We start from the raw sequence: 27,710 nt of genomic DNA, 5'->3' as shown, positions 1-27,710 counted from the left end.
GACTCCAAGCTCAACTTCAGGAAGGCGGTGATCCAGCTCACCACCAAGACCCAGGTAAGGGCCGCCATGTCGGGAGGTGGGTGAGGTGAGGGGGGACCGCCATGTCGGGAGCCGCCCTGCCCTGAGGCGCGGCCTCCCCCGGCTGTGAGGTGGTCGGGGATGCTCGGTGGCACCCAGGGTGGGCTGATAGGCTGCTCTCTCCCGGTCGTGCCCTGAGACACCTCGACCCTGGTGCCTCGTGTGCAGGGACAGGGCTGCACACTGCCAGGGACCTGCCGGGTTCGGGGTGGAGGTGACAACACCTCTGGGGGCTTCGGTCATGGCTGGCTCCGCTCCAAGATCTCGCCGTGAGGCCTTGCCCTAAGGCTGGGAAAACTGGTCCCATCTGCCATGTCGCTGGTCTCCAGAGACCTAATGTGATTGTGAAGGGGGAGCAGAACCAAGGTGATGAGGCAGTGCTTGGCCTCAGGACACCGGCCAATTCCCCAGGGCAGCTGTCAGGTCTGGCAGGGCAGTGCCAGATCACGCTGTATCACGGCACTCGCGTCCTCTGACATCTTGTGCTTTGCTAAGCTAAGCATCCTGTGTTACCAGACAGAGATGCTGCTGCCATAAGGGATGGCCACAGCTCCTAATGTATTCAGCTGCAGGTTTACGTCACTGCAAGGCTTGGCAGTGCCCCTTCTCTATATATTCCCCAAAATAATTGGTGGGGAACGTTGCCCTGTTTTTGGGTAATAGCAGATTGAAAGGACCAGCCATGCTGTTGCAGCAGAAGCAGCTTCTATTTGTGACCTGTGAAATAATGCTTTATTTCTGCAGGCTGAATTGGAGAGGGAATGAAGTGAGAGAAGGCAGGACTGTGTATAGGGGAAGTGGTTGCCTAGAGGTCTAACATATGTTGCTTATGTGCTGGGAGCTAGTTTAGTTCTTGTCTTAAGTAGGAAGCCCGGCAGCAGCAGCACATGGACAGAAAATTTCGACTGACCTTCTGTCTAAGGAGCAGAGGGATTTTGCTCTGATGAGAAGTCACATCTCGAGTTCTGAGCTACAATGGAGAATTGGTGTTAGGATCCGCCTTTGGTGGTAAGGGAATAACAGCTGCTAAGAAAACTTGGGGATGATGGCAGAAGGATAGTTAACAGTGGGGAATAAATTAAGAAAAAAAGGGTATGTATGTAAAGGGATAAAGGGTAATAGGAGAAAATCTGTGAAAACTCAAGAGATGAAGACTAGGACCGGGAAATGAATCATAGAAAGTAAGGCTGGAAAAGTATTTGAGAAATTGTCTTTATACTTTCCAAAGCAGTATCTCTTCTATATGCATCACTCAGGAACGGCTTCCGTGAACAAGTTCTTAAAACCCTTCAATTGTGGATGCTCCACAACATCATTAGGCAAAGAGAGAAGTGGATGAATTAATGTTTTAAGGGATTCTTTCAAAGTCTCTTCAGGATGCCAAATAGTTAAGAGTGCATTCAGCTTTGGACTGGCCTTCCTGCCCTGGGAAACATGCCTATAAAGTGAGTCTGTGGGGGGAAACCAGGCCTTTAGGGATCTTCTTGGTCTGCTGTTCACAAAGAAAATCCTGTATGAGGCAATCCTTCAGATCTCCAGCCAAGAAGAGAGTGCTCCTCTCCCCCAGTTTATCGGTGTGTGCAATGAAAGAAGGTTCACTGGGGCCCCAAATAAAGGAAGAAGAAAAAGCTTCATTCTTGGCTGGATTTGTTTTACGTCTTTGTGGTCTAGGTGAGACTAACTGCCATGTGGAAAAAGGGTGGGGTGTTGGCGCTCCCATATTTACTTACTGTAGAAGGGCACTGGTGTTTGCTTGTGCAGGATGCGTGACTGGACTCTCCTGGAGCCTTCTGAGCTCGTACCAGCAGCACCCTCCATGTAACCTCCTGATATGTGAGACCTTGGATTCAAAACCAGGCTGCAGTAATGGTCAGAGTCAAATCCTTCAGAGCTACTCACTCAAAATACTCTTCTCTTTCTCAGCAGCGTGTCTCCTTTTTTTGCAGCCTTCTCCTCTGTCATTAGGTAGCTGGACAAATAGATTTTCATCAAATTGTTGGTAACCTGAAACCTGACCTTAGTAATGCACTCTGTGGTGTTTCCTAAGGCTCTGATGGAAGGAAGTGGTTGAGCAGGAAGCACTGTTCACTGACCAGCGAAGGTTCAGAGTTGTCACTGAAGTAAAATTTTACTTAAAAATAAGTTCCTATAATATCCAGGCTTTTGTTAATTAAAAACATGATCATTTCCATGTGAACACTTAAAAAAAATCAAATCTGTAAGGAACATAACACTTGAATGCTTGTAGCTCACATGGAGCCCAGAACTGGAGTGTTGAACCAAGTCTGTACACAAATGAAGTTGACTTAATTGATTTGGGTTTTTTTTATCACTAAAGAGAAACTCTGAAGGTGTAAGAGTATTTAAAAAGAAAAATAACTTCAGAATTATTTCAGTGATTAAAAAAGGGCAGTAGTACCAGAAGGTAGGAATTAGCTTATGCTACTGATGTATATTTATAATTACATATGGAGAAATGGGTTTTAGTATTTTAATATGATACATATATATTACATTACACTGCACACATTTAAATTGATAGGGCCCACCCTTTTAATAATAAACCAGGCGTGCTTTATCGTAGAGAATGTGTGAACCCTCCCAGGCTGCCCATAACCATGCTGTCTGGTTAACAGCTGAAGGGAAACGCAGGTTGTGAATGTGCAAACTGATCAGCAGCAGAGCAGGGAACTGAAGCTGGGAGTCTTAACTGCTGGGGAAACACATTTTCTTTTCTCAGCCAGTTGGCAATTAAGCAGTTTCTGCAAGCAGCTGATTGAAAGATAAGAAATTTTGATGTTGTGAGCTAGCTTGTTGGATTTGAATGCTAGCTATGCCTCTGCTTTGAAAGAAACAGGAAGGATCAAACACTAGGGGCAAACTCCTGTCCTTTCTTTTTCCCTGGTATGGAAATGCAGTCGTACAACAGACTCTTAATCTGAGCCTGATAAAAGTACATCTTGTGCTTAGAGGGGCGTTGGCTTCTGGTAGCCTATTTCTGATAGTATCTGATCTTGATTCAAGTATCCATGTCTCTCAGGTTGATCAAAAGCAAAGTTGTCTTCAAAGCAAAGCTGTAACTAACGCTTTACCCAGCTGGCTTTTGTCCTAGGCTTTCCCTGCCATACTTCCACAAATCCCACTTTCCAATTTCCTTTTCAACACGGTCTCTGCTGTGGGAACACAAACTGGCAATGGATTCGCGTGGACCCGCTCCTTGATTCTACACTGCTGCCTGCAAAGATCCTATAGAAAAATGTACTTCTGCTCTGAAATCTGTGTTGAGCTGCCGTCCTTGGCAGCAGGGATGAAATCTTGCTAGTTATTAACATTTTGAATAAATCTGTCCTCAGGCTCCATTTGCTCAATGGCTCACAAGCAGGTGGTACAAAGGTGTGTGAACTGCCCCAAACTGATCCCCTGGCCCTGCGGGGTTGCCTGATCACTGAGAGCTCAATCAAGGGCTGCATGGAGCATGTGGTCATAACACTACACGGTTCTGCCTCATTTGGGCTGGAAAGGAGTATGCTGCTGTTATTTATTATTAGATTTTGCATAGTGCTGGCTAGCAACCCTGGTCAGGGCCCTGCTCTGCTATCGAGTCTCTGCCCCAAGTGCCTTGCTACCTCAGCTGATGGGATGCTTGATTGGCATGTTGGCAAGAAGCAAAAGGAGAATACAGTGAGCAAGACTGGTGGCTGCTTACCCCATTGATTCTCTGCTGACAATTTGCAGCAACTTCAGAGTTGTTTTGAGGTCAAAGTTGTTGAGAACAGGCATTTGATGTAAAGCTGTGGGTGCAGAGAGCTCCTGGTTGAAAGGAGGGTGCAAACGCTCACCCTGCCTGAGCTTTGAGGGGTTGTATCTGAAAGAGAAAGCGAAGGTGGCACTAGTGTTAGGCTGAGGACAGTAATGAATGGGGGAGGCTGTGCCTTGGGACCTTTTCCTGTTTTTCGGATGTGGTCAGCTCCACTCTGTTTTCCTGTTTCCCGAGATGTATCCTGTTTGCCTGGGGATCGCCTGCTCAGGGCTGTGATTCAGTAACTGGCAAGGTGCTTGCCAACTGAGTATCTTCCTTTTGTGACTCCTATGATGTGCTTTAAAGAACCTGAAAACCAACATTTTATAATGGGAAGCTTACACCTTGCCTCAGCTCACAGCATTGATGGTGAGGATTCAGCTCCTCCTGAGCTCCTCTGGTTAAAGCACTGTCAAGGCTGGCCACAGTACTGTGGGATTTGTTACTGCAGCATGTGCACTACCAACACTTATAACTAAATCTTGACATTTCCAAATGAAGATATCCATGGCTGGTGAACAAGACTGTTTTAGGTCTCCCTATTTCCTTTCTCTGTAAGCTGGATACAGGCTGTTGGATGAGCTCAGGATGAGGAAATGGATATTCATATCCCTTGAGACGCTGTGTGCAGAATACAATCAGCTTAAAAACACCCAGTAGCGTTCTATCAAGGAGACGAATACTACGTAGATGGAGTAGTTTCATTATGCCAGACTGTTAATTAAAACAGGGGGGCTGTGGGGATGTGAGTGACTCAGTACTGAATCCATGTCCCAGGATTGTACATGGGATACCATCTGTTGGATGAGGAGCTGACTTGCTGCAGCTATTAAAAATGAAAGAAATGGTGGTTCTGCATAATCTGCTTGCCAAGATGGCAGCCGTGACATTAATGTGGCTGCAGCATCCAACATTGCAGCTTGGGTAACTGCCGCTGTGCTTCTCAACCTCCATGTAATTTTAGTCAGAGACCATGTTCTTCAATCCCGCTTAGCTGTCATGTTACCATCTGTAAAATAGCGGCTGTGTTTAACCTCTGAGGGGGCCTCAGGCTAGTGGGAGGCAAAAGGATCTGTGTCTACTGGAGGGAAATGGTTTTCTCCTTCCCTTCTAGATGAGAGTGAAGCCCATTATTTATGCATGATCTCCAATTAGCAGCAATTGCTGCTCACTGTTGTTGGTGGGAGTGGCTGTGGCAGGCAGCCAGGAGGTACATGTGGCAATTTTACATGCGGTTGTGGTACGTGGTTTGAAAGGGGTTATAGGAAGTGTAGGATGTTTCATGCATTACATAGATTGGATTTCCAAATGCTTGGCTTTTTTTGAGGAGACTAATTAGAGATAAGATTTGCAAAATAGCTTTGCTTCCATTTAAGCATTTTGTGCCTGGGTTACAAAGAGCACAGCACAGGGAGGACACAGCACAGCACACTCAGGAAGCTGAAAGTCGGGCTGCAAACACTGGGCTGTTCCTACAGATCCCCTCTGAGGAACTGGGGTCTTGAGCCACTTGGAAAAAGTTGCTCTTCCCTTGGAAAGGGAACTAAGAACTTGCTTTGGTGGCCTGGTGGTAGAATGAAGAGTGTTTCAGCACTGAAGCAGAGTTTAAGAAGATGCCTATGTGTGTTTTTCTAGTTTTGTTTTTAAAGACTGGGTCTTGTGTTGGTTCATTGCATGGCTGGAAGGACCAGGACAAGCAATAGGCAGCCTCTCTGGAGCGTTAAGGAAGGGAGCTGGAGGGCAGTAACCTGCTATACCAGTTTGGGGGCTGCCTGCCTGCCCCTCTCACTTTCTGACCTTTGGGTGGTAGTGACACATCACCTGCTTGCAAGCTGGGGCTGTTAATTCAGGAGGCAATGGCAAAGGGGGAAAGGCAGCACTTCTCGGTATCAGAGCTGTGAATGAGCTGGTCTCCCCGGAGTGACGCCTTGGCTAGATTTAGAAACAGCGTAGAGCTGGGCAAGTTTTCTGCCTACTACAGCAGAGCTGGGAGTGGGCAGGAATTGTTTAAGTTAAACACACATTCATCTTTTAGCCCCTTTCCCATCTGACATGGTAGACCCGCCCACGGTGCTGATGATCACAGTGAGTGAGAGCTGCTGCTTGCCTTAGAGCCGCTGCGCATTACAGGCTGGAGGGTCCCCATCGCCCCAAGCCGAGGGCTGGGGATGCCCAGGTGGATGCCTCTTCTGAGCATGCCACCATACCTCAGCATGGCTGGGTATCAGCATTTAGATGGGAAAAGCTGTGCTTAGCTTTAGGCTGGCTGAAAAGTTGAGTCTTTCCTGATTGTTCAGAGTTCCCAGGCTTTAGATGCTCGAGATGTTGTGTAATGGAGATTCCTTCTTGTTCAGCAAACAGTGCTGGCGTTCTCACGTTTTGGGGAGTGGCAGGTCATCGCAGGGCTGGAATGTGTGTCTGAGCCTGGCCCTGGGTGTCTGAGCCTCTGCCTCACCTTGAATGGCCAGCACTGCAGTGTCTCTACAAAGCCATAAGCAGCAAAGCAAGGTCCAGCCCTCTTTGTTCTGCTGCACATAACCTGACAGCCAGGTTGTCGTCATTGTTGTTTTGATTTCTAGGTTAATGCCATGCTGTCAGGAAGAAGCTGGGGGAAATAACACTGGGACTCTGCAGCCAGCTGTACAGAGCTGTCTTTCCAGCTGCAGTCTGGCAAACAAGACTGTCCTTGTGGCCAGCATCCCTAGCACTGGGGTTTTGGGGTGGGCTTGGGGATAATCCTTGTTCTCTCACTGTGAAAAGGGGACAACAGTGCTGGTGAAAGAGGAGGGTGTCTGCACCTGCAGAGCCAGAAAAGGTCATGGAGGGTGGGCTTCTCAGACCACAGGTCTGAAATGAACTGCTTTTTGGTATCTCAGCCTCCTCCTTCCATCTTCGTCTTTGACTTGCACACTTAGTGCTTTTTAAGAACAAACTCTTGGCAGCAACCAGCTGCACTGAATCCAGTTCCCCATAAATATTTGATTCAGAAAGATCAATGCTGTTGCATCCCTAAGTGCTTTGGGGTGGATCTGTCAGTTCTGTGGGTCTGCTCGTGCCCTAATGTGAGATGCCCCTGATTGCTTCCTCAAGGCTTTGGTTACAATAGAAATAATTCCAGTGCACACTCCTTGGCTTGCTCTGAAGGTGATAGCACGTGGCAGCAGTCTGACCCACGCATGCTGGTAAAGACCTTGCAATACGTGCCCTAGGTTGCAGACAAGCAGGAGGCCTCCATGAAAGACTTGGAGGATGCCAGTCTGATGCAACTGGTCACATAAATGTCTTGCTGCTCACCCGCTTGCTGAGGGAATGGTCTGTTTGGGAGATCAAAATGGCCAAAGTGCTGATAGCAGAGGCTGAGGTAGAAAAACAGTGCCAGTATGTTTTATTGAACCTCTTCTGTGCCTGGTCCCACCTCCAAGCCAGGCATAATTGCTGATGTTTGGACCTCACAGAATGGTAGTTCTGCATCTGTAACCTCGTTTGTCTCTCCACAGCCTGTGGAGGCAACAGATGATGCTTTCTGGGACCAGTTCTGGGCAGACACAGCCACTTCAGTGCAGGATGTCTTTGCCCTTGTACCAGCTGCAGAGATCCGAGCAGTAAGAGAAGAATCCCCTTCAAACTTGGCGACTTTGTGTTATAAGGTAAGGTTTGGGCTGTTGTCTTCCTTGGTGCTGTGCTAGTAGGGGGGTGTCCCTTGATCAATAGTCCTATGGCTCCCAACGGGAGACAGGTGCCTTCTTATTTTCTTGTACCACCTCCTGATTGCCTTTCCTCTCTTGATTTAGCACAGACCACAGCTGTCATTTGCTCACTTTGGAACCTTTTTTCGTCCTCTTTCCTTCCTGTGTTTCACACTGCCCTCTTGGGTCTTGGTTGCTATGTAAACTACTTCTTGCTTAGGTGACTTTATACTAAGGACGCATATTTGCGGTAAAGCTGAGACATCCAGTTCCCTGTCTGCATCTGATTGCTCCTCACCATGAGTCAGTCTGGCTTCAAGCTCATAGATCCCAGAGGGATGTGGAGTTTGTCACTGTAAAAGTGCCTGAATGAAGTTTGAGTGAGATCTGAAGACTTCAGAAGACGTCAGAACATCCCTGATGCTGCTTCTGGTGCTGCCATGTCTTTATGTGCAGCACAAGGGACATTGACTCACGTTTCCTACCCTACTAGGTTTGGCAAAATGTCAATCTGGTGAGCAACAGCTGATGTTACAAAAGGAGCAGTCAGAGCTATTCTGCCTGGGAAAGTGCAGGTGTTGATAACACTCCTGATTTGAGCCATGCAAAGAGTAGCCTTGAATGTGTAGTATTGGAAACATTTGGAATGGCACTTTCCCATTTTAAAATGGTTGTTGCTGTCCTGTTTTTCTTTCCTGCTCTACAAAATGTGAATGAGACCTACTGAATTATACTGAAGGTCCCTCTGGCTGGGAATCGTGCCTCAGACAGATACGTGTAGTGGATACCTGAAGAATACAAAAATAAGGAACAAGGGAGTGGTTCTTTGCTAGCTATCTCCTGGCTTCTGGCAATTGGCGGCTTGGGAATTGAGAAGGGCTGGGATGACCTTCTTTATGACCACATAACCCCTTAGTCTCTTTCCCCCAAAACCACGACTAAAATATGGACTGTGCTCCCCACTGGAAACAGATGTGTTGGGAGACCTGGTGGCTGCAAGGCTGTTTATCCAGGAGCCCTAGATTTTGGGATATCAGGGTCAGAGAAGCCTGCAGTGACTTTACCAGGCTGAGGGTCTTGACCTGTGCCAGGTTCAGTGTGCCACATGCTGTCATGGAGAGCACAACAGCATGGCTGAAATGGCATTTCCAATCATGGCTGAGGGTTCCAACTGTACAGAGTCATAAATGTGCCTGCAAAAATAGTTAAGCTCAGTCATAGAGTAGTGTGTGGACAGGCTGAGGCTACACAAACACCATTTAAATACTCATTAAGGCAATGACGCAAGCTAGCAGAGCCAGTGACCCAGACAGCCTGGTATGAAAATAAGCAGGGACACATGACCTCGTGAATTTAAAAGCAGCAAGGTGAATCCTTGGTAAATGTTTTGGCTTTCATTCCCCTTCTGTTTCCCCTTGGGATCAGGGAGAAAGAGCAAGTGGGTGCAGCTGCTGTGGGAAGGAGCTGCCTTTTTTCTGTCTGTGGGTAAAACCTGTGGTTGCTGCCTGGCAAGACCCACATCCTACTCTGAAAACCCCAGTGGCTGTCTGTATTGGCAGTTTCAGCAGTGGCTGGATGGACTGCAGAGACTCAGCCCAGAAGCTCTTTCCAGGGCAGTAAGGAAAGAGTTTGGGGGGGAAACCTGGACTGCCACCCCCCTCTGCAGCAGAACCTTGACAGACTCCGCTGGAGGCTGTATCCGCATGTTTAATATGTCACAGGCAGCAGCTTAGCCCCCACCTCCTGCGTCAGGAGAGGTCCCTTCTGTAATCACAGCAGCACATACAGATCTGTCAGACTTCGTGTGTTTGTGTGCGATCTTCCCCTGCCAGCGCCTCACGCCACGCAGCACGGTGCTGCTGCCTTGGTTCTGCCTGCGTCTCCTCTACTTGATGCGGCTGATTAATCTGATCTGCTCTTTGCAGTGTGCAGCGTCACGGAGCAGTGCTGGAAAGTGCCTTCTGGTGCTGTGGCTGTCTGTCTCACATGGCACAACACGTGTGCTGCATGGATTAGCCCTGGCCTGCGAGGTCTCTTGTAGTGGGGCAGTAGAAATTCAGGAAGGTCTGTTTAAGATCATTAACCCTATTTCTGCAGTGTTTCAAACAGCAGCAGCTCCTGTACCATTGAACTCATAGAAAATGTGCCACAAGAACCGCTTGTAACTCTGTGTGAGAGTGTCACCAGCAGGACAGATGTGCCCAGCTCTTGCTAACTTGCATCCAGGCTAATGCTGCCTCCCTTGGTTTTGTTTCCTTCAGGCTGTGGAGAAGTTGGTGCAGGGAGCAGAGAGCGGCTGCCACACGGAGAAGGAGAGGCAAATCGTCTTGAACTGCTGCCGGCTCCTCACCCGTATTCTGCCTTACATCTTCGAGGACCCAGACTGGAGAGGTTTCTTCTGGTCAACTGTCCCTGGAGCTGGCCGAGGAGGGGTCTGTCTCTTGACACTTATTCTTTCTGAAGGGTGAAGGGGAGGCTGCAGCGAGGAGACACTATATACTTCTGGGGGCAACTTTATTCCAGTTATTTCTATTTGGTCAGAAATTAGGTGGCACCTTGTAAGTTCTTTTCCTTCCTTTGATTCTCGCTGCTTTTTCTCTCACCCTCAGCTGCTTTGTTTAGTGCAGGTTGCTGCATCATCTGAATATTTCACTTGGGTATGTGTAGCTGTAGGAGAGAGCTGGTATGCAAGGGAAGGCTTCTCCAGGATAACTGAAAGTGTGAATTGAAATGAACGTGCAAGCAGTGCTAAAGATTGTATGACTTCCTTAAACTGAAATTACCTTATTCCATTAACTGAAGTTGATTTAAGATTCAAGTCAAACTGAAATAGAGTGTAATTTTCACTGATTTTAGTGTCACATTTAAAGCAAATCGTGCCAGATAAGCTCTCAGTGAAATCACTCAATAACCTGCTTATGAGCTGAGTGGTACAGTTTTAATCAGGGGCCTAGCTTGATAGGTGAAGCCCACAGCTGAGCAAGAGTGGTTAAAGAATTAGGTACTGTTTCTGGCTCTATCAGAGGTGTGTATAACCTCAGGGGAGTCTTTGAACCTCCCTACATTTCTCTGTTTGGAGAGCAGGCGCAATAGTGCTTTTCTGTGTCTCTCAGAGGAACGAGGTGAAAGTGCTTTAGGATTTCCTGCAAAGAGGAGAAATAATGTTGAAAACACAGTTGAGTTAGGCCAGGAATTTGCCTGCTCGCTTCCTCAACAACTGCCTGCTCTGTGCATAGAGAGCAATCTCCTGTGAGTTTCTGAATCTGCAGGTCAGCGTGGCTGTGCTGAACATTGTGGTTTCCCCTGAATGTTGAGTGTACTGCAGTGTTTTGAGGAAAGTGTTAAAGGAATGGCAGTGGTTGGTACAGTACAAACCTTGCACCTTGTGCTGTCTCTGCCTGTCACCTCTAATCTGTTTTGCCTGAGGCCACTTCAAGGGGAAGTTCGGGGTGGTGGAGAGGGAAGTCTTTGCCAGTCCTACTCTGTTATGTGATCTGTGTGCTTGGAAGGGTAGTGGTTGTCCATCGTTTCATCCCTGCAGGGGTCAGGAAGTTCTGGAGAGACTTAACAATGGAGGAGTTTGTTTCAGGAAAGAACAAGCTGGGTGCCTGGTGCTCTGATCCAGCCAGGCTGCTGTTACTACTGTTCTTCCACCTCGTTCAGCACCTGGAGGAGAGAATTTCTCAGCCTTAGTAATGTAGTCACCCCAAGGCAATGCAGCCCAGTGCATGCGTGCTAGGCTGGGGAGCCCTTCTGCTGCGTTGTGCCTCCTGAACGTCAGTGGAGCTGTTGGGGTTCAGTGTGCTCCCCCACTGAACCATGTGCAGAAGCAGCTGTAAGGCTGAGCTGCCTGACAGGGGATGACAAATAAAGCCCTGAGATGTTAGGGAAGCTGGGCTCACATCTAATCTGGGGGCAACAGCTTTGCTGTCTGAAGGCTGATTTCTCTCTGGGAACTGAAGGGGGAGATGGTGGTACACCTGGACCATTGGTGAATATCTCTGTGATTATTCTTCAGCTGCTTCATGGTGCAGTGATGGATGACAGAGCTCCTGAAGTGTGGGTGCCCCCTTCCTGTAAGGGGGTCTGTATTGTGTACAGATCTGTTGGTTTGTTGTGAGTCACCTGTTTTGGATGTGGTGGTACCCAGAGCCTACAGGGACTTTTTTCTGGCAGCCAAGGTGATGTTAGCAAAGATCATTATTGGAAAAGAAAACCCCTTGGACCTAATGCTTGTCATTTAATCTCTGACTATGAGCCCAAGTCAAAGCATCTTTGCTGTGCTGGCTCCATCCATCCTCTCTGTACATCTGGGATCTGTTTGACAGCAGTGTTCTGCTGTCGCTGAGACAGACGTCAGAGTCATGCAGGCAATTATCTCCATGAGCTGCCTGCTGTGATTTAAGAGACGTGTGTCGTGCGCAGACTGACAGAGGCCTGGCTGCAATAGATAAGCTTCTGCCATTCTTGCTCTCTGCCTTTCCCTCCAGCACCAGTGTGTGGTGGGGAAGGCCTCCCATCCAGGTTGCTCTTTGACAGGCAGGATCTGGCAAGGTTTCCCGTGGCAACGGCTGCAGAGGAGTAGCCATGCATGATTCGAGTGATTGCTTTGAACACTGGAGACAGCAAAATCCCCTCTGTTGTAATGCTTGCTCTGCCATGGCAGGCTGAGGCAGCCCCTAGCATGGTGCATGCAGCCTCTCCCAGTTCTGGGCAGCCCATGCAGGACTTTGAGAGGTTTTACACCTTATTGCTGAGGGCTGGCTTCTTCCCATTGCTGTCTCTGTGCACCAGCCAGATTACCCTTCTTTGTGGCTGTAAAACCCTCTTCTCTGTAAATGATTCTTTCCTTTTGTTTTCAGTAAGTCAAGCATCTCCAAAAGGCAAAGTTCAGTGCTACTCTTCTGTTTCCCCAACATCTGTAGGCCTTTATCTGCTCAGTTTGGTGTCATTAAAGAGCTTGTTCCCATTTAACCATCACCTTCAGGGGAGGAATTTCTTTCCTGTGCTGACTGGGTTTTGGGTGTTTCTCCTTCTTGTTCCTTTGTAACTTCTTACACTCCCCAAAAACACACAGGAAGTTATACCGCTGTTACTGTGTGTTCTTGGCTAACCGTAGGCTGAAAATACTTTTCCACATTTCTTGCTTCTAGGGAGATGAAGACGATGAAAATGCCCGGCCACTGGCCGAGTCGTTGCTCCTTGCTGTTGCAGATCTGCTCTTCTGTCCCGATTTCACTGTGCAGAGCCACCGGAGGAGCACGGTGGTAAGTTGAATCATGAGATTGTCTGCATAGAGGTAGATTAACTGCAAAGTGGAGGTTACCTTGGAAAACTCCAGCAGCTTCCTGCAAACCTGCAGGCAGGAGTATGTGGAGTCGCTGAGCTTGAACCCACAGTGACTAATATTGATCAGTATTTTGAGTTCACTGTGTGGTGTTTGTGCCTTCTGAAACAGATGTTCTGAGACAGCTGGGTGTGTCTCAAATGGGGTGACTGGCATTTACCTCTGCAGTACAGCTTGTGCCTGAGGAAAAGGTGGTTTTGCTGACAAACAACCGTTCTTTTGTTGCTGCCATCAGAGCAGAGACCTTTAGCACCTTGTTCCTTTCATTGGTAATTTGGTGCAGTCTGGGGCAGGAAGCAGCTCTTTGCTCGCAGGTGCTGTGATGTGAATGAGTTGATGGTCTCTGTTGTGTGTTTCCAGCTCCTCTCCCTCTTTGTATCATTGCAGCAAAGACAAATGTGTTCTCATCCTTATGGTGGCTGTCCTTACCTCAGAGGAGTTCCCTGAAACAGAGATCTCCTACCAGCTGTGTTAAGGACAGGTTCTGTTGCATCTCCCTCCCTCTCTCTCTGTCTCTCCTCCGACCAACATCTCTGAGGTGTTTATTGTAGGTCCAGTCTATAAACAAAAGTGGCCAGCCATACTTTTTGGTAGAGCTATGAAGTAAATTAAAAACAAACATGCTAAACCATTGTGTATGTCATGGCTGCAAAATTCCCTGACAAACCTGAGTACTAAATTGCATGCTCAGAGTTTCTGGGTAGTAGAAACAGAGTTGAAATCTGTCACCTGGGGATGAAGGGGCGATGCTGGATCAGAGCTACCCATGTGCTAAGAGTAAGAGAGAGTGAGGCTGAAACAGATGGACTTGTTGTCTTGTGCTGTCACTTGGGATGGATTGCACAAGTCAGGGTGACAGCAGTTTTTCCTGGGGAGAGGCCCCTGCTGCTGCACCTGTGATTTCTCCTTTGGCAGCAGCCAGCCTGGGTTTCCACGGCTTTGGGCAAGTTGAATTAGACAGTGAGGTTGTGAATGCTTTATGTTCCTGTTAGCTGCCTGTCTGCTGCCTGCAGCCTCTGTAGTCTTTGCCTAGCTTTCTTCTCTCTGGATCTGGTCTGACCTGTGCTCTTGGGTCTGACTGCAGGTTAAGAGCAGAGATGGATACAGCCACCTCATGGCAGAACAGCATATGGCCCCAGAGAGATACAGGTGGTGGTGGAGAGTTGCTGAAGCAAAATTGAGTAAAGGGGAGGAATGAGAACTGGGACAGAATGGGCAAATGAGAGCTGGCAGTGACCCATGCTCTTTTACTGTTTGCCTTCCTGTTGAACTCAGCCCTGGAATTATGGCTAGGAACTGGGGATCCCTCTGTCATGCAAGTGCCCGCATCATTGTGTTTTATCACTTACTTGCAAAGCTGAGCTCTTTGAAGACATCAGCACCTGCTTTTCTAGGGCTGAGGAACTGCTGTAATGTTGGCTAGTAATGTGCTGTTTCCTTCTAGAATTCCTGCTCAGTCACACATGGTAGAAGCAGGTTTGTGGATATAATTGCATTTCTTACCATGAAGCCTGTGCCTGGGAGGAGATGTTCAGGATTTGGTTGTGGAGGGAGGTTTTGTGCACTCCAATCTCAGCAAGAGTTGTTCTGAGGAGCTTGGTGAGAAAGCTGACAGCAGGTGAGCTCCAGCCTATCTGTAGGAAGTGAGTAGCAAGGCAGGAAAATCCTGGACTGTGGAGGAAGCTGCAATTGTTTCTGTGTCAGCAGTACCTGCTGTCAACATGCTGATTTTGTGGGAACCATGGTTGGGGTGCTAAGTGTGTCTTGGTTACCCTCAAGCCCTGCTGTCCTGAGATTAGTGCCTTTGTGGAAGAGAGGGAGGTTACGCAATGGGAACCCAGAGCAATTAGAAATGGTTTTCTGATTTGCTTTTCCCAAGTGCAGGGAGGAAAAAAGGCAGGCGGTAGAATTTGCTTAATTAAACCCCAGAAAAAAGACAGCTGAACTGTGCCAAGTGTACTTGATGCAAACGTATTCATCTGGGCCTTTGCTCCTGGTCATTCCTGGAGGGTTGACAAGTCGTGTTCAATGGTTGCTTGTCTCCACAAAGCTGCTTCAACCGTGACCTGACTGACCATGACAAAGAAGGGCAAACTGCTGTGGTTCATCTCCATGCCAACAGCTGTCAGGGGACTGGGAGGATTCTCACTAGGAGAAATAACGTATTTGCAGTCACCTTCTTGCTTTACCCTCTGAAAAGCAAGTCACAGCCATATCCACTTTTATTATGAGGAGAGTGTCTGAACTGCCTTGGATACCACTAGTGCTGTCAACTCTTACTCTTGGCTTCTGTGGTCCAACCTCTTATTTCTCCCCATAGGACACAGCAGAAGATATCCACTCCATTGACAGCTGTGAGTACATCTGGGAGGCAGGAGTGGGCTTTGCTCATTCTCCACAGCCTAACTACATCCATGACTTGAATAGGTAAGAGGGGGTCTGCAAAGGCAGAATGAAAAGAAGCTGGATTCAAGAGAGGGGGATTACAGGGAGATGGGCTGTCCTTGCCTCCTCGGGTATCTGTGATTCTGAAGGGGCTTTCTACTTGCTCCTTTCTGAGCTAACAGGACTGGCAACACAGGAAAAAAAAACAAAACACAAACAGCTGACCTTTTGAATAGCTTTTTGTAGTGTGATATGTGGGTCAGATGGTCTGCAACAGGAACTGGCAAAACGTTGCTCCTTAGAAAACATTCCTTCTTTGAAAATCCCTAGGAATTCCTTACTGTATTTCTGTTTCATAAGACAGCTGAGCTTAGTAACAGTGACAGCAGTATTGCTTATGAAATGAAATGGGCTTAGCTCTCTGTGGGGAGGACTTTCTAGATGGGACTGAGCCTTCCTTGTGTGGTGTTGTGGTAAGTGATTGCGCCTCCTGCACCCAGTCCCTGCTCCTGAAGGGCTCCAGGCCTTGGCTTCTTCTTTTCTTCTTTCAGGACAGAGCTGCTTAAGCTGCTGCTGACCTGTTTCTCTGAGGCCATGTATCTGCCTCCCTCCTCCGACAGCAGCAATGCCAACCCCTGGGTGCAGTTCTTCTGCTCTACAGAGAACAGGTGAAGGTGAAGGGAGGGGGGGAACTGGGTGATGGGGAGAAATACCTTCAAATCTCTTCCATGCAGTGTGTTGGTAATAGGAGACCATAGGACTTACTACTCCCAACATCTCTGGGCTGTTGTCCTTTTTCTTTGTCCCTGTCTTATGTATGCCCTGCTGGCATCTCTGCTTAGTGAGAATTGTTCCTCAGCAGCAAAAGGAGAGGCTAAGCTTGGTGCTCACTGGATTTTGTTGCAGGACTGGTCCCTGTCCTGTAGGAAATGGCAGATCCTGTTCCCTGCTGTAGATCCTGTTCTCTTGTGGAGTTGGTGGCCGGGCACTGCAGTGGGTGGTTTGTGGTGATGGTGGCGGGTGAATACTGCCCTCTGGTGACACTATATCCGCTGAGACTTGCAGCTCCCCAGGTGACAGTTGCTCATCTGGGGCAGCACAGTCCTGGCTGAAGGCAGACAGCTTTATCTTTCCAGAGTCTAGAGAGCTTTGAGGTCCTGTCTTATTTTTCATGTTGCTGCACAGGATTCCTCTGGGAGGCCACATGGCTTTTTTCACCTCCCCTTCCCTCTCAGCTGTAGTCCAGGAGACCAGCTGGGAGCTGGAGTCTCAGCTCTTGTCTCTGGGCTGCTCAGTCACAGTTAGAGAAGATGCTAGTGTTTTGTCATGACCCCAGATTCTTGGGGAGAGAGATGCCTGTCCCTCCCCAAGGCAGCACTTTTTGCTTCCTGTTTCTGCCTTCTGAGAACATTTTCTCCTCCCCAGACATGCGCTCCCGCTCTTCACCTCGCTGCTGAATGTCGTCTGTGCCTACGACCCGGTGGGTTATGGGATCCCTTACAATCATCTGCTTTTCTCTGACTACCGTGAGCCCTTGGTGGAGGAGGCAGCCCAGGTGCTGATTGTCACTTTGGACTATGACAGCTCCACCAGTTCAAGTCCCACCGTGGATGGCACAACCACTGGCACGGCCATGGATGATGTGGATGTGAGTGACACTGGGATCTGTATTTGCTGCTCTCCTGGACTCCCAGCTTGTACTGAATGCTGGCCTGTAGGGCCCCAGCACCACTCCTCTCCTCACAGTCTGCTCTCTCTGGCCCAGTCCTGCTTCTTTCCTGTAGGTCACTAAACAGCTGTAGATGACCAAACCACTAGGTTTTGGTCACTGACTTGAATCAGTAAGTAAGTGAAAAGCCCCTGACTTTATTGTTCCCTGAGGTGCTCTGTCTCCTAGCATTTAAAACTGGATCACCCAGAGAGAAAAGCTGAAATGAGAGGTCTTAGCTTCCAGAGCCAGTGGTTGCACTTTGATTTCCTGAGTAAACCTTGCTGCCAGTAAGCATTTCACTCATTTTCTTTGAACGCAGCCTCCTGGACCAGACAATCTGTTTGTGAATTACCTCTCAAGAATACACCGAGAGGAGGTAAGATGCTCCTGTCTTGAACTATTTCCTGTCTGGTTTCATGCTGATTGCATCAGTCCTGGGCCCACCACAGTCTCTTTCCTGGTCTGTTGGCAGGATTTCCAGTTCATCCTGAAAGGAGTGGCCCGCTTGTTATCAAACCCGCTGGTCCAGACCTACCTGCCAAACTCTGCCAAGAAGATCCAGTTCCATCAGGAGCTCCTCGTCCTCTTCTGGAAACTCTGTGACTTCAACAAGGTGTGGATCTGCTTCTTGTTGATCTTTGCCACACCTTGCCTGTTGCCCAGAGCCTGATGTGGCTCTGGCTGGACCAGGCCATGGTGAAGAGCTGTGGGAAGGTGGTCAGCAGTGACTCTGTGGTATTCTGGTCAGCAGCACTACTCTCTGCTGGGTGGGTTGGTGGGGTCTGGCTCCCCGGAGAGCTTGTGAGAGAGGCTGCAGCTCTTGAAGGTCAGTGCTTGAGGTAGGTGCAGGAGCCAGGTGTTGTAATAACTCTACAAATAACACTGGAGTTGAAGAGCTGGTGCATACACCAGCCTTTCTGATGTTCTTGAGAGACTAATTTGCTTGAGGCTACCTGGTCTGAGTCCTGTAGATGGTGCAGAAAACCAAATATGCTTGTGAATGTTTGAAATCTTCCCCTTTCTTCTAGAAATTCCTCTTCTTTGTGCTGAAGAGCAGTGATGTTCTGGATATCCTTGTCCCAATCTTATATTTTCTCAATGATGCCAGAGCAGACCAGTGTAAGTTGGTTATTTTCAATATTTGGGGTGATTTGTGCTTGACAGTTGAGCTAAAGTCTTTTTAAGATGCTTCCACCCTACCACTGAGCTGTGATAGCATCTCGACTGCATGCTCCTAGCCTTCTGCAAGCTTGGAATAGAGTGGTTCAGTTAGCTGGGTGTTAATGTTTGTCACAGACTAGAAGCAGGACATGATCTATACCACAACACAGGAAAGGGAGATTCTTAGCAGGTGTCCCTGATCCCATGAAGAGGAGATTAGTGAGCAGTCTGCTGTTGTCTTAGGTGTAAATTAGGCATAATTCCATCATTGGGTAGTGCAAAGCAGCAGTCAGTTTTTTCCTACTATGGTGATGCGTTTACATCAAGAACATAAGGAAGAAAAACATGATCCTTCCGAGACTTAACATTGTACTGGCCCCATAGATGAGCTTGGGAAGGACACTGGTACTGGCAGCAGAGGGAGCTCTGTGTGGGATGTCCCTTATCAGGATGGTCTGGTCTGTGCAGTTTTTCTTTCAGTCCCATAGTGTTTCTCCTCTGTCTTTGCCCTTCTATCTTCAGGAGTTCAGTGGCTTCACTGTAATGTGTGGTGATGTGTGTTTGTGTTTTTTCTCTGCAGCGCGAGTGGGCTTGATGCACATTGGGGTTTTTATCCTCCTGCTTCTCAGTGGGGAGCGTAACTTTGGGGTTCGACTGAACAAGCCGTATTCTGTAAGAGTGCCTATGGACATCCCTGTCTTCACAGGGACACATGCAGATCTGCTCATCATAGTGAGTATAGCTCTAGCACTTCTTTTCTGTCCCTCCTAACTCTTGTTTCATACCTCCACAAATAATTGTCCTCCTTCCTCCTTCAATATATTAATCCTTCTTAGATTGCCAGCCCCCTGAGTAGCTTGAAAGTGTGTGGGGCGCATCCAGGCACTGGTGGGATCTTTGCACACTGTTAATTTGAGGTGGTGTGTCTGGCAGTGTGCATATGCATGAGATGCAATTCCATCTGCATGAGATGATCCCAAAAAACAGGATCCTGGATGGTGCTGGACTGGTGTCTAAAGGACTGTGGGACTGACATGAGTGGGATGAGTGCACGGTCTCTACTAGACTTCATTGCAAGTGGGGAAGGCAGGAGATCTGTCTGCATTGCTGGCTCTATCCCAAGTAACCGGAGTTGTGTGGAGCACTTCTATCAGAATGGGAACACCAGTGGTACCAAGCTCAACCCTACAGCTTTGGGTTGCTGTAAGATCTCATTCATCTTTCAGTCTGTAGTGCCGAGGGCCACAATGCTGCCTACAAACCGCTGTGTGTTTGGCAGTACCAGCCTCAGGTGGTACTCTCCTGTCGTGTTAGTGCTCCCTTTACCAGAAAAGAATCTCTCAGCAGCTTCTGATAAACCTCCAAAAGGAGATTCCTATTAGAAGGGGTAGGAAGAAACGTGCCCACCAGAACTGTTCTTGATGCCATGTGTTTTGCTATTACATTCTATTAATCTTAGTTCATCTTTGTATATTCATTATGCTGCAGGCCATCTCTACAGGCATGTCAGCTAGAGGTGGGAAGGCCAAGAGTGGAAGTCTCTGAACTAGTTGGGAGGCAGTTGAATCTTTGTGTCTGAGTGTATAGTTAAGAAAAGCAGGACAAATATTTTAGTTAGAAGCTTGCACTAACATCAAATGCAAAATGTTTAGTTCTGTGGCATTTTAAGCAGCTATCATAGGGTTCAGAGTCAAAATCCATTGGAGGTGAAGGTGTTTCTTACTTCCTGGTGTTTTATTTTTGGCCTTCTGCTTGTGTGTTTTGGAACAGCTCCTAGTCAGTTTCTGTTTGCAGTGTTGTAGAGCCCTAATCATGTCCCCAAAGGATTTCTTGTAAATGAAAGCTTGTACTCCTGGAGCACAAGTCTGCAGTGAGAGCAGCCTTCCCCACCTGTGTAATTGTGGAGTGTGCAGGGACCTGCCTAGGAAGGAATGGTGTCAGGAAGCAGCTAGTGTGGGGGTGGCACTGGTTTTGGTTGAGAGGGTGCTTTCAGTAAGGTACTACCTTGCTCAAGAGCTCCTTCCTTGCCATAGGTCTTTCACAAGATCATAACCAGCGGGCATCAGCGGCTGCAGCCTCTCTTTGACTGCCTGCTCACCATCGTTGTGAACGGTAAGCACTGGTGTGAAACCACAGCCCACAGAGGGGACAGCTCTGGCTGCTCTCACTCCCCTCTCCTGTGTGCCTGCCTGTGCCCCTTAACGTTGACCAGTGTCAGTGACTGCTGCTGGAAACTGATCCTTTCTGCTTCGTGCTGGAGGTGCCAGCTGAAGATCAGACCTGCCTGCAAGGTTATGGCCTGGGCTCAGTTGAATGGGGCAGAGGGTTGGACAGCAAAGTCCCTGGAACCCCTCCGGGGTGGCAGAAGTGCATTTGCCAGGGGGCCTGGTGAGGGCAGTGGCAGTGCTGTCCCTCTCCAGCAGGGAGTGCCACCTCCTCACAGTGGCAGTGGCTTCTCTTGGGCTCAGTGAGTGCCCAGGTGGCCCCAGTTGTGTAAGCTTTTCAGGAAGCACGCCAGAGACTGTTAGTAGTGTGAAACTACACAAGACTGTCTAAAAGCAGAAATGTCTGCTTTTACTAGGCAATATCTCTGTTTCACTTATTTCATATTTGGAAATGTTTCTGTGGAACCCTCTTGGGCTCAGCTATTCCCTGAGGGTGGGAAGGTGGTAAAAGCAACATTTTTAGTGTTGTATTTATGTGAATAAATATACCTTGGTTCTTCCTCCAGTTTTCATTTGTTTGTCTTCCACAGTGTCTCCATACCTGAAGTCTCTCTCCATGGTGGCTGCTAACAAGTTACTGCATCTCCTGGAGGCTTTCTCCACCACCTGGTTCCTGTTCTCTGCTGTCCAGAACCATCATCTCGTTTTCTTCTTGCTGGAAGTTTTCAACAACATCATTCAGTACCAGTTTGATGGTAAGAGACTGACTGTTGTTGTTAGTGGATTTGCATTGGTTTAGCACAAAGGAACACAATATGGAAGCTCAGAGAAAGTCCAAACAGATGGGAGAAGGGGAGAAGTGTAGAAACCAGTTACATGGAGACTTGCCTCGGATTGTGAAGTTGGTTTAGTTAGGTAATCAGTGTTAGCTCCTGACCCAGACAGGTTAGAGCAAACTGAGATGACAGCTTAATGATCAGCATAACCTCAGCCTCTTGCAGACCTGAAGATGAGATGGGTAGGGGAGAAGGGAAAGTGAATGTGTAATGCTTAAGTTGTGACTGGCTGGATGCTGTTGTGATGTTGATGTTGCTCAGTAACGTAGGTGAGTAGGCAAAACAACTTGCATCTCCTTAAATGTTTAAAAGCGCCTCTCAGTTCTACTCTGGCAGATCACTGGAACTGAAGACCAAACAGCCCCATCCAGACAAAGCTCTAGTACTTGCTACCTTTCCATCTTAAAAGCATGATAGCCTTTTACCTCAAGGAAATAGTAGGTGAGGTCCCTTAACCTATTGGGAACTCCTGTTTCTTCCTGCTCAAAATTTGATGTTTTGCTTTGAAACTGCAAACCAAGAGTGGCCATTCTGCTTCCCTAATGGAAATCTAACAAGTGGTTGTTGCCAGATCCTAAATCAGCCTTTCTGGCTGTGACTTGTGTTTTATTTTAGGGAATGGTTTCATTCTGTTCTCTGCCACCTTGCACACAGTTAGAATTCTGGCCTTTTGCCTTTCCTGTTTCAAGCCTGTTTCTCCTCAAATGGAATGCCCCCCGATGTGTTTTCTGAGCTTTTTTGAAGGTGGAGAAATGTTGAATTGTGGCTAACAACCTTTTCCTCTAAAATAAGTGCTAGTATGTGGTTTAAACTGTCCATTTTCTTCTCAATTGTTTGAATGTAAGCCTCTAAGTCATTTCTTGTGAGCCTTTCAGCCTAGGAAGGATTTCAATGAATTTCCTGTACTGCTTTGTAATGGATTAGAGGATACTGAACTATGCTCACTCTTCCTGGTGCTGTGGGTGGGTGGAAGCGTGGTTCTCTGGGCTTGCAGAGTCTCAGCAATCATGCTTCACAAACTGTTCTGTGTTGGCAGAGCTCTTGAAGTCTTTCTTCTCATTCATTTTGTTGCTGTGATTCCCAGGGAACTCAAATTTGGTCTATGCCGTTATCCGCAAACGGAATGTGTTTCACCAGCTGGCCAACTTGCCCACAGACTCACAGTCCATCCAGAAAGGTCTGCAGCGCAAGAAGAAAACCCCTGAGCCTATTTCTCGCACCAACTCCCAGGATGGGGTCTCCATGGAAGGGTCACGTCCTGCTGCCCCTGCTGGACCAGGGACGCTCAAGACAAGTTTGGTTGCTACTCCAGGTCAGTTTACCTTTGTAACAGGAGAGAGGTTTGTTTTCTCTGTGAGATATGGTGTGGACTCACCCTTTCACTGGGCGTGGGAGAGATTAAGAGTTTACATCTGTGAATAACTTACTGCCTGTCAGTCTCAGTTTCAGGTCAGTTTGCCCAAGCTGATCACAAACAAGTCAAAGTAAACTGCTGTGAGTTTCTCTCCTCTCAGACTTAGTGTCCACGTGGCCTTTTGTCCTAATCTTGACCTCTTGCCTCAGTTTAACTGTATCTATGTGAACCTGTGTTCCTCCTGCATCAGGGAGCATTTCCCTAGATACAAATGAACTTCTTTGGGTTCATGAGATCAAGGCTAGATCTTGCTTCTTTTGGTGAAAGTGGAGTGTTTCAGATGCCAGCAGATGCATAGGGTGTCTGTGTATGGCAGAGAAGAACCCTCCCACTTTTAAGTGTATTTAATTCACTTGTGTTTCTGAGCTTTTCCTCTTTTGAACACAGGAATTGACAAGCTCACGGAGAAGTCACAGGTTTCGGAGGATGGGACCATGCGTTCACTGGAGCCCGAATCCTCACAGCCTTCACCAGAGGGTAACCAGCCCTCGGCTGTGAGTGATGGGGACCCCTGGAGTGGAGTAAGGCCAGACATGCTGGTGTGTAGGGAAGATCTAGGGTGTGAAATGAACTAAACTGGGGGACTTAAAAGAAAAGGTCTGATTGGCCCACTGGAGAAAGGCATCGTATTAGAAGCATTATGCACACGCACACTGTGCTGGGAAACACCGTGGTTCAGAAGTATGGTTGCATCATCTTGGGTGTTTCATGTTTGTGCTAGTGACACAAGAGCTAGGACACTAGAGGAGTGAGCTTTCTCCACCTTGAAAGCTACTGATAGAGCAGCAGGTGTGTAATTGCAGTGGGATGTATTCCTGATCTAGAGGCTTTCAGCTCAGGTTCTGACTGCAGCTGCTTTTTACTCTCCCTTCTTTCTGGGATGGAGAACTCTACCAGGATGTTCTGGCTCGCTGGTGTTGTGAACAATGTGTGCCCATGAGGGACTGACTGAGATGCTGCCCTCAGAGTGCTGACTGCTTGGCCATGTAGACAAGATGGAGATTTTGTGGTTTGTGAATCCAGGCTGCACTGGCCTCCTAGGCCCTGGTGGCTCTGTGAGACTACTGGCATTTGCTGGGTTTCCCCATCAAGAGCTATAAACTGGTTATCTTCCAAATTCAGTGGAGCAGTAGTCTTTCTTTGCTCTCTGTTAACTTCTCAGTCCATGTCCTTTCCTGTCTAGTATCAAAAACCTCCAGGCTGTCTTGAAGAAAGTGTTACAGGAGGCTGTCCTGCACATCCTCTTCTCTTTCAGCAAGGCCACATTCATACACCTAGTGCTGCCACACACTGCCTGAGCATTTACTGTCTGCATTGCATCCATTTGCACAGGAAGGCATGGCTGCCCCATGGTGAAAGACATAACTTTCCCAGCTTTTCCTCTCTTAGATTTCCCTGGAAAGGCCATACTGACACACCAACTCTCACAGGTGTGAGAGGCAGGAGTTGATGAGTTGGGATGGGATGGTACATTTTATCATGGGCCGCCATGGTCTGCGGTGGTGCTACAAGAATCTTTCAGTCTGTTTTGCTCTTGACATGCTTTTGACTGAGACAGTGCAGAATTGAGGTCCAAATGGGGGATGTTTGCAAAGGCATTGCAATCTAGCGGAGCAGGCTGAAGACTCCTATCTTCTACCCTTATGTCCTGATTCTCTCTGCTTGTTCTGCTTGTGTGTGCTCATGTGGGGCTTTGGTCTCAGACAGACAGCTGCCCATTAGCTGCCCCACCTGGCTCCAGACCTGCTATTTGCATGTCTGAATGTTTGTGGGGTGGGGGCCAAAAAGCAGACAGGACATGAAGGGCAGTAAAGCAGAGGGTGTGCGATGTGCTGTGGGGAGAATCATCGCTGCTATCGCATGGCGCTTCAGGTAGCACACACCTGTCTCCAGGGACTGTGGTGTTTCAGACTATTTGAACATTGTCTTCTTTCTGTGCTCTAACCTGGTTCCAACTTACTGAGATAAGATAAATTAATAAGAAGTACTGGATAAATTTTAGGATCACAGAATCACAGAACGTTAGGAATTGGAAGGGACCTCAAAAGCTCATCCAGTCCAATCACCCTGCCGGAGCAGGAACACCTAGATGAGGTCACATAGGAAGGCGTCCAGGCGGGTTTTGAATGTCTCCAGAGGAGACTCTACAACCTCTCTGGGCAGCCTGTTCCAGTGCTCTGTTACCCTCCTGATACCCGCCTTTCTGACTGATTCAGTTTATTTCTTCTATGTATTATAATGTTCTCCCCTTATCAGTCATTCATTTCAATGTGTCTTATGAAATGTTCAAGAGCCTTCATATTTCAGTGTAATTCCATCTTACCTCTCCTAAATGTGTCAGCTGTCTGCCAGCGTTTGTATGGCAGCTGTGAGGGGGCAAGGGCTGTGGGAAAGTGAGGAGGAAAGAGGAAGAGAGTGGGATCATCTGAAGGAAGTCAGGGGTTTTTATGTTTTTATGAACTCTATTTTTAGAAGCTTGATGAGGACACAGCACTGAAGCTGAACAGGCTGAACAATAAGGTGGTAGCTGCTAACATTGCAAAATAATATTGCTGTTTAGGCTTTGAACAAACTGGAATGAACAGATTTCCTGAATATGCCAGGACCAGTTTTACTTATCCTTCCTGGCTTTCCCTGGTACCAGATGAAGGCCCATGGTCAGCAAGATGTCTTAAGCACACAATTAGTTATGTTGTCATTAAGTGAGATCCTAGCTGAGAACTTGCAGAAGGAAGGTTTTCTTCTTCCAGCAGCCCATGAAACTGTGGCTTATTCCAGCGGAGTGCGAGCAGTGGTGACTGGAGTTGTGACCTTGCCACAGAGGGGTGGTCCTGCAACTTAACCCCATCAAATATTGCCACTCACTGAATCAAAGCATATTGTTTTGGTGAATGAAGGTTTGGTGGGTTTGCTCTGTTCTAGGGCCAGGCTGAGCTGTCTTTCCCAGCAGTGCTCTGGAAAAGCTCCAAAAAAAGTCAGTAGAAAATGGGTTGTATGTCTTGCTGTTAAATGTGATTTGCTGTTGGTTGGTTTTTGTTGTTTTTAAAAAATAATATTTATTGATAGGAGGCATCACATCCCCGACGGGATCGAAGGCGTCTCTCTAGTGCATCCTCCAGTGGACAGTGGACCCCAACTCCTGACTGGGTAAGGGAATCTGGACAGAGGAATTAAATAATAAGGAAATTAACTGTGACAGAAGTGCCACAGATGTACCCACTTCCCCCACCAGCAGAGATTCCCTGAGAGGTGCATTTCCTCATGGGGAATGTCTTTGACTTTTGGTCAAAGCTCCAGAGTTTACTACCATCTGCGAAGAAGTATTTTGTTTTACCTGTTTTACACCAATGCCCTGCTGGTTTTGTCAAGTGGCTCATAATTCTAGTGCTCCAGGATTTATTGTATTGTTGTGCACTCAGTTCGTCCACCACCTTTGTGATTTTTGTAAACCTCATTTGTGATAGAGATAGTGGAGATAATTGTAGGAAAACTACTAATGTCATGCACTGATTTGCCTGTGGGCTTTCCTACTTACAGGTGATGTCTTGGAAGTCAAAGCTTCCCCTGCAGACAATCATGCGGCTCTTACAGGTGCTGGTCCCTCAGGTGGAGAAGATCTGCATTGACAAGTAAGTACGTTTTTGGAGAGAAGGGGCTGTGCAGTGTGTAGAGAGCTCCGTGAGATTGGCAGAGTTTGATGAATTTGGAGGGCCTTTAAGGGAAACCTTGTAAAGTATAGTTGGAAGCATGTTTGATCCCTTCTCAAGTTTTCTTTTTCAGTGGGGAAATTTTGTGTTCTTGGTGGCTGCAGTTGTTGGCTCTGTGTCTGTGTTTGCTTTGATTGATACATCATGCTGCAGCAGTTTTGGGAGTGTCTATGGGACATGCTAAGAATGTTCCTGATCTCTCTTTGCAGGGGTCTCACTGATGAATCAGAGATCCTCAAGTTCTTGCAGCATGGCACACTGGTGGGACTGCTCCCTGTACCTCACCCCATCCTCATCCGCAAGTACCAGGCTAACTCGGGTACTGCCATGTGGTTCCGGACCTACATGTGGGGAGTTATTTATTTGAGGTGAGCCAGCTGGGTGCAGTCTAACTTGGTCTTTTCCAAACTGTTGGGAGGCCTGTGGAGAGAATTGCATGCGCTTGGCTGGCTCTGGATTGTCTCATATTTACAACATAAAAATATTATGCTCCCTTGGAAGAAACTAGGGTGAATCAGTGGCTCCAAAACTTCATTTGAGTGGGCAACATGAAGGGAGTTGTTCTAGGGTTACTGCTTGTTTGGGAACTGGTAGCAGCAAGTAATAGGCATTCTGTGTTGCCAGCTCCTGTATTCTTGGCTGTGAGATTTGAATTCCATGTACGTGGTCACAGAGGGTAAAGTGGCTCTTGTCTTTCTCTCTCAGGAATGTGGATCCCCCTATCTGGTATGACACGGATGTGAAGCTGTTTGAAATTCAACGGGTCTAAGAGAGCACTTACCTCTACTAAGAGAAATACACTGGATCTAAGGACTGCTGTGTGCTGCTTTGTCACAGCTAATCCTTCATTTCACATCCAGCTGAGAGACCAAAAGGACAATCACTTCATTTACCTCCCTGCCATTTAAAGCTTTAATTGGGACCTGCTTAGACAGCCCTCCCCCCAGCTCACTTCTCTTCCCTCACCCTTCACCCTGAGCCTTGAGTGAAAGATGTCTAAGGGATTGTCCATTGTTGTGGTTGCACTAGAAATCAAACTGTTCTTAGCTCTTCTGTTACTCTTTTGCTCCTGGATCTGGTTTGGAAACCAATCTGATCCTGTCCTTGCCCTGGTCAGAGTCAGCATTTAATTGAGAAAGACTAGCTGTAAATTTGGTGCAAGGGAGAAGCTGCTATTTCTGCAGGAGATGGGGTTTGGAAACTGCAGTTGCTTTCACGTGGCTTCATGAAGTTTCCAGGGCATCCCTTCTGGCTGCAGACGTCTCCCTGGTGTCTCAGTTGTGTTTTGGTAAGGAAGTCTTTCCCATACAAATGAAAGTAGAAGTTGCGGAAGGAAAACTTTTGTGTCTCAGTTCTGAATCTCTCTACTCCTTTCCTGGATAGCTGCTTAAGTTTGTAGTAGCTGGTGCTTTGGTGTGGTG

The 27,710-nt window shown here is 47.7% G+C and overlaps 1 protein-coding gene across 1 annotated transcript; it reads left to right on the top strand.

Annotated features, from left to right (window-relative positions):
- Nucleotides 1-3: 3 nt before the first annotated feature.
- Nucleotides 4-27,669, top strand: HID1 (HID1 domain containing; the record flags this gene model as incomplete). The annotated part of the gene is made up of 19 exons (XM_010185153.1): nt 4-54; nt 7,375-7,524; nt 9,825-9,995; nt 12,717-12,830; nt 15,231-15,337; nt 15,847-15,963; nt 16,721-16,943; nt 17,326-17,382; nt 17,479-17,619; nt 18,035-18,125; nt 18,748-18,899; nt 20,201-20,279; nt 20,923-21,087; nt 22,253-22,480; nt 22,970-23,076; nt 25,649-25,729; nt 26,120-26,211; nt 26,499-26,657; nt 26,995-27,669. Coding segments are annotated over 19 exons (2,349 nt in total), but the record flags the coding sequence as incomplete, so codon positions are not given.
- Nucleotides 27,670-27,710: the final 41 nt, after the last annotated feature.

This window comes from Mesitornis unicolor, unplaced genomic scaffold (genome assembly GCF_000695765.1).
Source record: "Mesitornis unicolor isolate BGI_N332 unplaced genomic scaffold, ASM69576v1 scaffold20745, whole genome shotgun sequence".
Taxonomy (NCBI): domain Eukaryota; kingdom Metazoa; phylum Chordata; class Aves; order Mesitornithiformes; family Mesitornithidae; genus Mesitornis; species Mesitornis unicolor.
This window is presented reverse-complemented; position numbering and strand designations above follow the sequence as displayed.